A 14,088-nucleotide genomic window follows, 5' to 3' on the forward strand; every position below is an offset into this window, starting at 1 on the left:
TACAAACTATAATATGGGTAACTTTCGTAATAAAAGAACCCAAAAACGTATTCGTGATTTTCTGCCACAGACATCGACCCTAGGACACTGGTCACTGGCCGCATTACCTCTCTGATGTGCTATGCTATTCCATAGTTATTTTCACACCTCTCTCTCTCATTCAGAAAAGTAACTTTTCCTCCTTGACGAAAGGGATAAAAGTGCAACTTTTCTGCTCAAGGTTTAACTAAGTGTTTTTTTGCAAATGAATTTTTTTGTAAAACCACGCCAATTTCTACACTGGCTGCTTTTTACTTATATATAAAATTGTTTTATTTCAATTTTCGGCAAGGCACTTGGTGTGAAAAGTAGTACGAGTCATTCGGGAGCAAAATTATTTTCATTTTGGGCGTAGAATCCTTCGCTACATTCTGGATTCAATGTACCTACCGCCCTCGCCGTAAAAAGGTATACATCATTTTGCTCCCTTGTAACACAAATAAAATAACCATTGTTCTATTCTAAATATAAAGAGCAACCAGCATAGAAAATGGCGTGATTTCACAATTATTATCTAACTTCAAAAAACTGCATTTGCAAAAAAACACATAGAAAAGCCTTGAAGACAAAACTTGCAGTTTGCTCCCTCTCGTCAGGGAAGAAAATTTACTTTACTGAATGAGAAGTATGAAATATAAGTATATTACTTTTATTGTTAACAATTTGGCCCCATCTCTTTTAGGTTTTACTTCCCCAGATCTGGTAATTCTTTAACCAAGCAACCAAAAAAGCGTCAAGCATAAACCAAACAATATTATATTCAGGCCCCTCTTCCCCACTGGGCACACTTGACTGGGCACGTGCCCAGGGCCCTAGGCCCTACTCCATTACCAAACGATAACCGATAGTTACTCCTTTCGCCTGAAAATCAGGCTTACCGAATGCAGCATGCCTCTAATAGGTGAAAGACGGCCCTGATTATATTGTTTTAGTTAAAACATGTATCTAATAAAACACCAAAAACTACATTTAACAATGTTTATTCATAGTCTTTTCATGCTATACAATCGATGAAGCGAGTCAGATATCTAAAATTATAAACAAATTTACATCAAAGTCTTTCGCAGTCGATTCATGATCAAGATAACATCTACAATGTTTTGTCCTTGTCTTACACTAAGAAGAACGACAGAACAGAAAAGACAAAAATAAAGACTCAATACCTTTGTTCCTGTTGAACGACGATACAACTCGTTTGCGTAATCTGCATGGACGGTCTCCTCAAAAATGCAGCAGTCTCGTTTCAACACGACGTTAGAAAGAGACGGATGTATCTATGTTAGCAGATTATGCATGATGAGGGGTAATGTTTAAATGGTATAGGAAACCACAGCATACAAGATTAAAATCACAACGTTCTCCATTCAATGTTATTAACCTGATAAAAAATGCAAAGCTGGAATACATTTTTATTTCAGCAAACTGCTTTATTTTCAATCTAGCTACACAATCGACTTAGGCATACACAAAACACCGCAAAAAAACCTAGGTAAATTAAAAATTGGAATAGGTCTTCTAAACGCTATTTCGGTATAACAAAATTTTTTCTTCATCTTCCATAAGTATTTATTGACTGTCAATAGAAATCATCTTCACGTTTTATAAACATCTTAACAACTACCCTTAATTTTACAATTTTGATTCGCAGATTTGCACGAAGTTCGCCTGGGCTACCCCGTAATTTGAAATTCGTACCATACCGTCCCGTCCCTTATGTCCGGTTCACATTGTGACCCCGCAATGTACCGCTACTGACACGATTTTACTGATATACTGTGAACCAGGCATTACTGTGCTACTAAATACTATTAGCATGAGCAGGACGGCGAGATATGGTTCAAATTTCGAGGTATAAAGTCTGGATTGATCCAACAAATTGTCAAACCAAGAAGTTTGTATGCCGTTCTTCACGAGATATAGCGGTCTCTTTTCAGCGTTGGTGCAAATTATTTGAACAGACTTAGGCACTGAACTGGATGCATGCATATTCGAGACGCCCGCCGCACAATGATGAAACTTCGGTTCCTATTCTTCTACACAAAGCTTATAAGACCTCACAGATTTTGGTACTGTACTCAAAAGCAGTATAGGCAAGAATATTTTCTTTTAACATTTATATTTGATAGTACTAAAACTTTTTGTAAGCTAACCGCAACTCCCCATGAGCACAGAAGGGGGCGGCTTAGCCCTTTCGGAACGAACTGATACGATCGTGAGGGATAACTATAATTAATTTTGAACCTTATTGTCATCAGTTTCTCAAGGTCCATTATCGTAGGCCTTTTCATACTCGACTAGGTTGGAAAGGGATAAAAGAAAGTACACGGAGAAATACTAAGATACAGAATAAAATCGATGATTATGTATAGATACAACACCTAGTTGCAATTTAACATCGAAAATAACCCCTACGGTCGACGTCACTTGTTTGCTAACTCAATTTGGGATTGTCTAAAAAAATACTAATGCTATATTTTAATTGTATTTTAATTAATTATTGAAACAACTTTGGATGGTGACTTTAGAGTTTAGTCTAGTTCTGCCATACCAATGCCTATTTAATTAGTTTGATCTGTATGCGTTTGCTGAGCACGAGAATTATTTTATTTTTTATATACAAGGTGTTAATTAAATAACTGAATACCAGAAAGTAGTTTGCTCAGAATCGAGGGTAGATTCGATTACACCATGTTTTAAATCAGGTTGTGTTTGTGTTTTTAAATTTCTTTTTTACTGTACCTAGTCTAAAAGTTACGACTGCAACAGGCGCCAATTAAATATTTTAGCGAGGTTGCATACTATTTCGTAAATTTTATACTGGCCGTTTTGCTGTCAATGTGTGATTTTCTTCTAAAAACGTCAAAGCACAACTGACAAATAAAAATTATGTGTGAGTGTAGAGTTAGAAATGGAGTAGAATTACTGACTTAGAAAAACACACTAATATATTTTAAAATAATGAAGGCATTCAAAAATAAATGCTATCAACTGACTTAAAATGAAAAAATATTTTTGGGGTGTCTGAAGTTTTCACTTATTTAATTAACATACTGTCAGTGTCATATGTCACATTGCGGGTCCAAATCGAATTCCGTAGTTTAATCTATACGCCTAAATTGTGAAGAATTCTAATCCTCACAGAATAAAGTACAATTTGGACCGTCTACGTTATAGTTTTAAAAGTCAAATGAAGACGTGTAATAAATTTATTACATTATATTATATTCAAAATAAATCACTGCAGAAAAAAAAAAGCATTTATCTCCAAATACAGGCGTGATGTTTGTATGGATTTCGATTTACTACTTATGCATTGTAAAAAATTGACAACCCCAATTGACTATTTCTTTGTTTCAAAGCAAGTAAACAGCGAATTTTACAATAAATTGTAAATTAATCTGGTTTTTATAGCTAAAATAAACTGTTTTTGCGTCTTAGAATTAATATTGAATGTTGTCAACTTCACAATTGTAGCTCAAGGGTAAAAATGTTATACATGTCATGCCAATGAAGAGTATAGATTAAAATTGCGATAGTATACAGTGGCACAATATCCAAGTACAATTTGGATGTATATATTCCAAAAAATTCGAGCCAACCTTACCGAATTTGCCAATTTGGAATTGGCATTTAGTTTTTGCAGTTGGTTGAAGTAAAAGCAAAATGGCAGCTAACTATACTAATATACGTAAGTTTGTCAATAGATTACGATTTCACAGTACCTTAATACGTTTTTGGCTGTATTGAAATGGAAATCATAACAACACAAAAAAAATTGCAGTGAACATTTTTTGTCCTAAAATTTTTTTTTTAATTTGCAACACTAAAAATATGGGCAAGCATCGAGTCATGTATAATTGAGAAATTTTGATAACATTTTATATTGATATAAAAGCGTTATAAATAACTGGTCGAGAGGACATTCAGTCTTTCACTTCATATCTGGGTCAAACAACTTTTTAGCATAACTTGTTGCCATGGAGTTACTTATTAAAAGTACGATTTATGGGGTACAAAAGAAAAGGTAGTTTAGTTGTGACAGTTTTAACGCAATTCCTTCATCGCTAATCTAAGCATGCTGATAGTATTACATTGCAAACATTTTTCTAAAAAAGTGTATCACTGATATCTCTTGAATAATAGGACAGAATAGCATACACTTGAGTCGATTGACCCATATATTAACTCCCGGTTCTCAAATCCTACACATATTATTCTTAAGGTTGGCTCTTATAATAATTTGTCCATAGTCTAATAGAGTAATCCTTCACTGTTTAAGAACTCTATAGTGCAACGTGAATTCCATATTAGATTTATGTATGAAGTGCCGGACAGTCCGCAGGTCCATGTTGGGGTCTAGTACCTGGAATGAAAATATATTGTATTGTATTGTAAAACTCTTTATTGTACATAAAAACACATGAAATAACAGAACACAGGATAATAAGATGTACAAAGGCGAACTTATCCCTTGTATATCGAATGATTTATTGAATCAGGCGTTACTTTGCGGAGATCCATATCAATGAATTGAAACAATTACTTTGCTCACCCGCGACCTTATGATAGCTACGTTTATGCAAGAAATGGGTGTTCTCCACACTGTAAGAATACACACATATCACACAAACCCATCTATCACCACCACCACACTACACTGACGCTGAAGCTGAGCTCTGGTTGAGTTCGAAACGTGTGTTTTGTGTTGTGTGTGTTCTTACAGTGTGGAGAACACACATTTCTTACATAAAAGTAAGATAAGTTAAGATAGAAATTCAACTCATTTGGCAATTAATTTGATCAATATGTTGTGGGACGGGCGTGAGACTATTCGCCATCATTGGTGCTTTATGAATAGCAGCTCTATTAGAGAATATGCATGGAACACAAATTGACTCCCTAATAATAGCTTAATGTGATAATTTGATACAAAACTGAAAAAAAAAAAAATGACATCATCTATTCATCAATATTTGTTTAAAAATAAGGAAGATTGATCGAAGTTTGCATTGCATCACTTTCTAGAAAAATCTATAACTTCATAAATTTTTAAGCTGTTCCAATAAGATAATTTGGTTTGGCAAAAAAGATCTTTGAAACAATAAAAAAAAAACTGCTTGCATATTCCGCTCTTATTTTTTTTTATTAAAACAATGAAATATTTTATTCCCAAGAGTGAACGTCCTACGGCTGATATATGATGATAAAGGCAAAGGGGCACTGACCTTCTCCCCGCAGAGCAGTTCCACTCTCTCGTCAGGGTCGGGCTCGGCGCGGGGGCTGCCGTCGCCTGCCCCCACTATCTTCTCCACCACGTGTTCCGCCACTTTGCGGCATTGGATGAAGTCGTTCGCTACTAGACGGTCCTGAAATTAAAACGGTTGGTTCGTGAATTATCTAAGTTTATAGGTTTTATTTTACATTTAACTGGCCGTCATTGATCCCTATCTCACCTGATGTTTCACCTCGCCTGGTATGTTTAATCAGGGATGTAACGGTTTTCAATTTAGTTTATCGGAACCAGAAACGGAATCGGAACCGGAAACTGAACCGGAACCAGAACCGGAGTCTGAGTGATAAGTTGACGAGATGTAGTGTAGCACGTGGCAAGCGGGGCGATGAGCGAATGGCTGGTATAAACCTGTTTGTTTTTGATGTACGCCGTTCAAGTTCGGCCGCCGCGCCAAGCATTGACATCCAATATAACTTCCGTTTCAAAAGTAACGGAACCGGAACCGAAACGGATGTGTAAAACCAAACGGAAGTACCGTACCGACTTAACGGAAACGGAATCGGAGCTCCGTAACATCTCCGTACATTGTGTCTTAAGTGTGTGTACGGTAAATAAGGAATTACGAACGAGAGTCTATTAGACGCCCGAAGCCGAAGACTGAGGGCTTTAATGAGTCGATGTTCGTAATTCTAGTACCGCCCGTGCGACATACAATGTTTTTCATCACATTTGCGAGTAAAATTGTATATTTGTAAGAGAAAAAAAATATTTTTTCCAAATATAGGCGATACCTTAAGCTGCGCTCTTGGCCCCTCTCCCTCCCCTCCCGCAGCATGCGCCTGACGTGTGTGTGAATGTGGTCCTCCAACAGGACGCAGCAGTATTAGTACGGGCAACGACTCATTTACCGACCAAGGGTTTGTGGACAAGAACGAAAGGTCGAGGATTTTATATGGGACTTTACGGCTAAGGTAACCTGCATGTTATGACACTGTTTACGAGCAAGTGTGTTGAAAAAAATCTTACAAAACTATACAGTTTTCTCACACACGACACGATAAACGGTACCGGTCGAACGGTGCAGTTGTTGAGATTTTTTCGTAGTCTGTGGGCCCTGTAGAACAAAAGGGAACTTCAGTTCTGAGACTACCTTTTTCTGTCGATCCTGTTTCGTAGTGCAGCTAGCGTGAGGGAGCAGGTAGAAAGGCAGTTTGTTCAGCTTGGGGGCAGCCATTTCGATGGCCACGTCAACCACCCACGCCGGGACTGTCTCCGTCAGCAAATTGCCTTCCGTCTCACCACCGGCATCTCCTACCTGGAAAAACGAGTTTTTTTTTAAATATAAAATAGGCTTATGTTTGGCCTCAATCTCGCTTGATGGAAGCGGAAGATGAGGCCTAAGATGGTACATGTTTGCCTAGAAGGTGGATAAAATTACTCCCGTTAAATAAGTCCCCTTTCTGGTATTTTAATTACATAGTAAGCAGTACAGGAAACTCAAGTATATAGACCTACCTGTAACCTGTAGAGTGTTCTGCCACCAACTTCACTGAATATAAGTGGAGTGTGCAGTGGCACGCTGAAGAAGTTATTCCCAATGACCTTCTGTCCTGAGTCACTGACACGACTGGGATGATTCCAGAGCTCCAGCAATGCTTGTAGCAACAACGCACCAAAATTAACCTTCTGGTCAACTTCTGTCGTCAATCCAGCTTCTTTTGCACTCACCCATGCACTAAGACAATCTGTTTCATCTTGTCCTAAATGTATTGTAAGCATACCAGTTTTCAAATCAACATTAAACCAATTTGGAACATAAACTTCTTTTAAACGCTTCTTCACTTCTTCTTCAAAGTCAATGGCACCAAAGTCTTCAAGTTTACATGCCTTTAGGACATCATAGAGTGCTACATTGTTGGCTGTGTCTTTAGTTAATATGTGGCGTTTGTCATTTAGTACTTTATAGTGCCTTATTGCTGGTCCCCCAGGTATGTTAGTGATTGGTTGTGTCTGATATACATTGTTAGGGTTATAGTTGTTTTGATTGTATGTGTCAGAATTTAGGTTATTTAAAGGTGGTAGTTTCCAGCATCGAATGTCAGATTCCGATGTAGACACCCATACGCCTTGCTGGTCTGCTGTGAAGCATAATTTTAATATAGGAGCTGATTCTTCACATATAATTATGGAGTTATCAGGGTTCCGTAATTCTGTTATAATGACTAGTTTGTCTCGGCCACCCGAGATTATGTGTGTGAAATTTTCAGTAGCTAGCAAAGCCCAAACTGCTTCCGTGTGAACCCGTATTGTCGACACGCACCTCTGTTGCCCAAGAGACCACAACTTTATAGTGCCATCGGAACTCCCTGACACACTCTGTTGCCCATCTCTGCTGACAACTAGCGCTTTTACATTATCTGAATGTCCTTTCAGCTTCATAAGCCTCGCACAGTTCCTAGGGTCCCATACTCGGAGGACTTTCTCAGTAGATCCACTGACTAGAACAGTGCCTGGCGGGTTCATGGCGAGACTGTAGATAGACTCTTTATTACCGACAAGACTAGAAGTGGTCACTGTGTTGTTGCTCGCTGTTAGAGCTGTCAAGGTGTTTACATCCCACAAGAATATCGCGCGGTCTAGGCCAGCGCTTGCTACTTGTTCCTTGTCTTTCGCGTAAGCTAAAGTACGTACATAGTCCTTATGTGTACGTAAAGTAGACATGCAAAACCCTTTCGGCGCGTTCCATACTTTGACAGTAGTATCTGACGAGGCACTGATTAGATTCTTCCCGCCGCAACACAGCACTATATCGTTCACCCAGTCTGTGTGGTGTTCCATGCTCTGTATGTACCTGTCCTGTACTCCCGTGGCTGTGTTCCAAACCCTGATAATTCCATCTCGGCCTGCAGAGTAAAGTCTGCCCTGTATAGGGTCCAACTGCAAAGAACTAACGCCATTTTTGTGACGACGCTCTTCCTCGTCACGAATCACGAACGACACTTGAATTTTCTTACGCATCGTCGAGGCCATTTTCCGTCATTTTTATAACGTAGTTACTTTAGTTTAGTATTAGTTGAAATTACAAGCTAAATTTCTTCCAAGAAACCAGTTTCAATTCCCTTCAGTTCTTTGACATTACAATTGACAGTTTCCGAGTTTAGATTGTGATTGCTGATTTGCAAGTGTTGCCTGCACGCTATTGGTCGAAATTTCTCAGCTAAGCGTAAACAAACTTTTAATGAAGCATTTCCGTAACAGAAAACAGCCTTAAAGCTGCGTTCGCATTATTTTTAATTGTCAAAAAGTTTATTGTTTGCAGTAATTTCATTAAAATCGGGTTTAAGTTGTTAATACAATGCAATACAATACAATAACTTTATTGCACACCAACACAGTAAGCAGTACAGAAAACACGGGTTAGGCCTTATCGCTTCAGAGCGATCTCTTCCAGGCAACCTTTACAATGGACAGAAGTACCTAAGGAAATTAAAAAAAGTAAATGTTGTAATAAAGTAAATGTTTATGAGTTTTAAGTTTTAGTCTTTTTTGTGGCTTTCACCCTTGCTATCTTAGCTAGGCGTGTCTTGTCAATGTCGACTGTTTCTAATGAGGGTTTTCACAGAGGCGAAATATCGCTAGATGGCGTTAGTATCGTGAGGTCCGTTTGACGTTTGCTCGTGATTGGTTGAATAAGTAAATGATGTTATTTGTTTTAGGTCTCCTATCTGTTCCTTCCCCAAAATCAAAATTTCATAAACAGAACATTCTCCTCATGTGCGTAATGTCGCAACATCGACATTGGCAAAATACGTCTTGCTAAAAACAGCAAGAGTGAAAGCCATTAAAAAACAAAAAAAAAAGAAGTAAATGAGCCAATCGCAAGCACCTCGCGATACTAACGCCATCTAGCGATATTTCGCCTAGCTGTGAAAAACTTCAACACAGAATTTTAATTTTGGGGGAAAAACCGCCATAGACAGGAGGTAAAAATGAACAACCTATGTATCCGTAAAATACACCTTAACTTTAGGTGTAAGCTATTCTAGATAAATACTCAAAGGGTTAGTGAACACACTTGGCTGTTATGGGTTTTTAAATCTTTGCCGTTTACCCTAGCAAGAGATTTTAAATGTAACCCCTCATATGCTAAGATGTAAGACACGAATCTGTGTCAAATTTAATTTATTTTTGTATTTTTTATCAACAGAATTTGTGCTTATTCAAACAGATGAGACTAGCTGGAATTCAGTAAGAGGAAGGTACTTTTTTTACTTCGGAACTAAATTAAAGCTTGAATTATTTCTAAAAATATTCAGAGTAGACAGGTAGGTAGTAGAGGCCCGGGCCATCCATAAAGTGCGTCAACTAGTTTTGACTCTTTTCTCCCTCCCCCCCCTCCCCTGCCACACGTATATAAAATTTGCAATTATTTTGTTCCTGTGTCACAAACCGCTTGACCCCTCCCCCCCCCCTTAATGTGTGACGTACTTTATATGGATGTCCCCCAGGTTTGAAATTATAGTACTTAACTAATATCACTTTCCAATGTCTTTATTGTTTAGGTTTCCAAGGGCCAAATGAAAATGAATACGTATAAATCTCAATAATATATCTTAGACTGGCACCAGTGGCACTTTCTAGCTCAATTTTCAAATGATCCGAGTACAATCCTCCTTCGGTAATAACTGCTTTTCCGTTCTTGTCCTGCGAAATATCTTGGCACGCGATTCCGGTGACATTTGTACCTTCAGGAAAGTTTAATTCTACGGTTTCGTGTCTCTTGAAAAATATAAATCCTTGTTTCTTCACCTCGACGTATGACATTCTGGAGCCAAAATCATGGCCAACATAAAGATCGTGCCCATAAATTAAAACACAATAAATAATAATTTGTATTATCACTAAATAACAAGCACGTGAATCCATCTCAGAGGCCGGTTAACTGGGTCAAAGTTATAAAGTAACTGATAAAGTTAGATACGTGTTAAAAGAGTGCGGCGATTTGCGTAAACAAATTATTTAAGGTCAGGGGGGGCTACTGCGAAATTAAAAAATCTTATTTCGTATCGTACCGTCCCTCTTAATTTCGCATTAAATAACTAGGTAATAATTATCGTTCAGCGGGATGGCAAAATACGAATAGGGCCAGGTATTTAAGGTGCTTGCAGTCGCCAAAATTCAGTGTTTAAAATTTTATCGTACCTGTACAGTCACCAGCACCAATATCTGACGCAACCAGCGTGCGTAAATATCTGATACGACTCTATTTCTAGGGCCGGAAGGACGTGTCAGATATTTTTGCACGCTCCGCTGTGGCAGATATTAATGCTGGTGACTGTACTGTTACTTTATTCTGTGTCTGGGATATTAGAGTATAACCTAACCAACAAAAAGTTGGAAAAACCCGAATTTGTCACTTCTCAGTTCAATATCTCAAAAACAGCAGAACCGATTTTGATGAAACATGTTTAAAAACCATCGCTGCTTTCAGATAAAAAATCGGTCCACCCGTTTAAGAGCTACGGTGCCACAGACAGACACACATAGCGGTCAAACATTTATAGCACCCCTCTTTTTTCGTCGGGGGTTAATAAAAGGACAGCCTGTGTTATAGGTACGTTCGCTAAAAGATCCCCGACTTTGTCACTTCAAAGTTCAATATCTTAAAAACGGCTGAACCGATTTTGATGAAACATGTCTAAGAACTATCGCTAGAAAACTTGCTTTCAAATAAAAAACCGCATTCAAATCGGTCCACCCGTTTAAGAGCTACGATGCCACAGACAGACAGAAAGATTATACACACACACACGAACACACACTCACACACACAAACATCACACCTGTATTCCCAAATGGGGTAGGCAGAGCACACGAAACTCCATACGAAACGTTACCGCTTCGGAGCTTTCTCAATTAGCTCAAATAAACTGCAGTAAGATATTTAGTTGAGAAAGTAAGATAAATCCATTCCATCCATTTTAATGAAAATTTCCACTTTAAAGTTGAATATTTTGCAAAAAAACTACTGAATCGAAAAATCGTTTTAGCAACCCCCTAATGGTTTTAAAAGACCTATCCAACGAGGTATCGTACAAAAGCGGTGATTTTTTATTAGGTGAGGTATCACCTCATAAAAAATCACCACCGCTTTACGTCTGTGGGAGGTACTCTAAACTTTTTTTTTTTTGGACTATTTTGTCGGCATAGTTTACATATATATTCGTGCAAAATTACAGCTTTCTAGCATTGATAGTCATTGAGAAAAGCCGCGGACGGACAGACAGACAGACAGACATGGCGAAACTATAAGGGTTCCGTATTTGCCATTTTGGCTATGGAACCCTTAAAATGTTATTGCTTGGTACAGTCAATCGGTTTCATTTCCAGGCCACCAAATAACCTTAGCCTCGATAAGAATCGGTTTATTGTGTATTATTATTATGTAATCAAAGTCGCAAATAAAAACTTAACCACATTGAATTTTATTTTTTTACTCATTCAAATACTATTTATATAATAATAAAATAACTTATAAATTAAGATTTGTGCACAAAATCAAGGTTAAACTTTATGACACTAAAGTATCCACGGACGGGTTGAAGCATTTTGGTTTTGGGTACGATGCTATCGTCGGACTGGTAAGAGGTTATAGAACGTAGCATACCAACTTACGTTGCATAAGACTTTTTTACAAGCTTTTGTTTAGTTTCACCTGTCTGTCTGTAATCAAATCTTGCAAGTTAAATTCGACCAACTTCCAGTTTGGATTGATTTGATATTTACTTTCTTTCTTTACTTTTAATTTATTTTGGTGTACTTACCTATGTAAATTGCATGACAATACAATAATCTAGTAGTGCCAACCTGGTCCAGCCAGGATCATTTCCACAGGACGGAACTCTTCAACGGTTAATGGCATCAACTTGAAATTTGGTATGCAAATGTAGTTTGGGTGACAATACAAGTACAGTTAACAAAAAGTATAATCAGCAAAAAAAATTTGCATAGAAAATGTTTTTTTTACCAAAAACTTATTTTAAAACTAAAACGTTTAAGGGTACAAGGGGACTGGATTGTAACCCGCATAAAGGCTAATAGTTACGTGTAATTTTTGAAATGACTAACGCACGGTACGGACCCCTTATAATTTAGGGAGGGATAAAGCAAGACAATATTAATAGTAAGTACTAGCTGTGGCCAGCGACTCCGTCCGCGTATCATTCGTTTATCGCTATTCCGCGGGAATTTTCCGGGTGAAAAACTATCCTATATCCTTCCCCAGGACTCAAACTATCTGTATATCAAATTTCATCTACATCGGTTCAGACGTGAAGAGGTATCAAACAAACAAACAGACTTACAAACTTTCGCATTTATAGTGAGATTTAATAGAATAACGTACGCTTAACAACGAGCAATACAAACCCGTTCCTCAATAGCTGACTTAATGTGCCAAAGTTCCCCGCGCTCAGTCACTCAGGTAAAGTTGGAACTTTTAAACAATGCGAAGCGCCGGAGTTGCTTCGTTAGCATTTTGCAGTTGTCCAACTTAGTTGACGCCCGCAGTGGGCGGATTAATATCTCTAAACACCGCACTAAGAGATGTCAATTAATTTGAAAATTCATCCCACCTACTAATATTGATACGTATGAATGAGAAATTTGTTAATCTTTTAGTTAGAATAGTAAGGCGAGTTTAGGACGAAATTCGGTATGTAGATATATCTCCAAAATAATACTTTTTTTTTACTCCTATACTGTTATCTGTGATTTATTATATTATTTATCTATGACCTACCTACCTACCTCGTACCTATAGTCGTAGCAAAAGTATTGTTTGCAACGTTGAGTAAGAAAAAAACTCGTGGCGTCTTCTTCTTATGAAGTTCGCTACGCTCACATCGTAACTCACGCCGCCCGCCTCTTTTGATCCTGGTTATACTGTTGCATAAAATACTATTTCACATCAAATTCCTACGGTTTGCCTTTAACTCCTTGAAACTGTAAGCGGAATTAAAATCTAAGTTTACTGAATCAAAACATACAACATATTATTTGTTGAAATTTTATTTTCTGTACTTCCCATTACCATAGAAATCCTAGCATGTCCTACTATATTATAAAAGCGAAAGTGAGTAAGTATAGGTAGTGCCACCAGAGTTGAGGTCGCGCACAGAAGAACATGTCATGTAATGACATGACAACGGAATTTTGACATTCACTCAGTTTTTCATGTAGCTGTGTGTGTAATCATTCACTTCAACTCTCGCGGCACTACCTATATGTCTGTTTGTTTGTTACGCTTTCACGCCTAAAATACTCAACCGATCGTGATGAAATTTGGTACAGAGATAGTTTGAGATCCGGAGAAGGACATAGGTTTTTAGTCCGGAAAAATGTACCTATAGTTCTCGTGGGAGCGGGATAAACGAATTATTCGCAAACAAAGTCGCGGGCAATAGCTAGTTTGAAATACCTAAATCTGAATTTCATCGAGAACTACGGTTACTGACCTTTCTTGCTTAGTTTAAGTGTGAAAGAGACAAAAACAGGTGACACAAACTTTCGCATAATATTAGTAGACCGTTTTTCTCTGTTATGATAAAATAAAGGACAATCATATTTTATCAATACGACAAGAATAGCGTAGGTTCAAATATAAAACGAGTACGCCATCAGTTAATTCCAAAACCTCGTATCGCGATCACTAGTGCAACGAAATTGATATCTTACTGTGTTCCAGGAAGATTGCTTTTGTGAGAGTATAATTGGGTACTTAAGAGGCTGGGAAAAAGTGTTTGATTTTTCTGCGA

The 14,088-nt window shown here is 37.8% G+C and overlaps 1 protein-coding gene across 2 annotated transcripts; it reads right to left on the reverse strand.

Annotated features, from left to right (window-relative positions):
• Positions 1–1,003: 1,003 nt before the first annotated feature.
• LOC141440398 (WD repeat-containing protein 48 homolog) lies at positions 1,004–8,727 on the reverse strand. Of its 2 annotated transcripts, none has more exons than XM_074104906.1 (4): positions 6,788–8,727; positions 6,423–6,587; positions 5,265–5,405; positions 1,004–4,402 (listed from the first exon to the last, which is right to left on the reverse strand). In XM_074104906.1, exons 1-4 carry the CDS (start codon positions 8,300–8,302, stop codon positions 4,307–4,309), a joined length of 1,917 nt encoding a protein of 638 aa, XP_073961007.1. In that variant the 5' UTR covers positions 8,303–8,727; the 3' UTR covers positions 1,004–4,306. The 2 variants fall into 2 exon arrangements, with proteins under 2 accessions (XP_073961007.1, XP_073961006.1); XM_074104905.1 differs by having other exon boundaries at positions 6,423–6,583; positions 6,784–8,724.
• Positions 8,728–14,088: the final 5,361 nt, after the last annotated feature.

This window comes from Choristoneura fumiferana, chromosome 22 (assembly GCF_025370935.1).
Source record: "Choristoneura fumiferana chromosome 22, NRCan_CFum_1, whole genome shotgun sequence".
NCBI classification, from domain to species: domain Eukaryota; kingdom Metazoa; phylum Arthropoda; class Insecta; order Lepidoptera; family Tortricidae; genus Choristoneura; species Choristoneura fumiferana.

Coding starts and splice junctions, on each gene's coding strand:
- LOC141440398 (XM_074104906.1), bottom strand. CDS start 8,302: ATGGCCTCGACGATGCGTAAGAAAATTCAAGTGTCGTTCGTGATTCGT. Junction 6,588..6,787: donor GAACACTCTACAGGTTACAG/GTAGGTCTATAT, acceptor TCGTTTTTCCAG/GTAGGAGATGCCGGTGGTGA. Junction 5,406..6,422: donor AACAGGATCGACAGAAAAAG/GTAGTCTCAGAA, acceptor TTTTAATTTCAG/GACCGTCTAGTAGCGAACGA.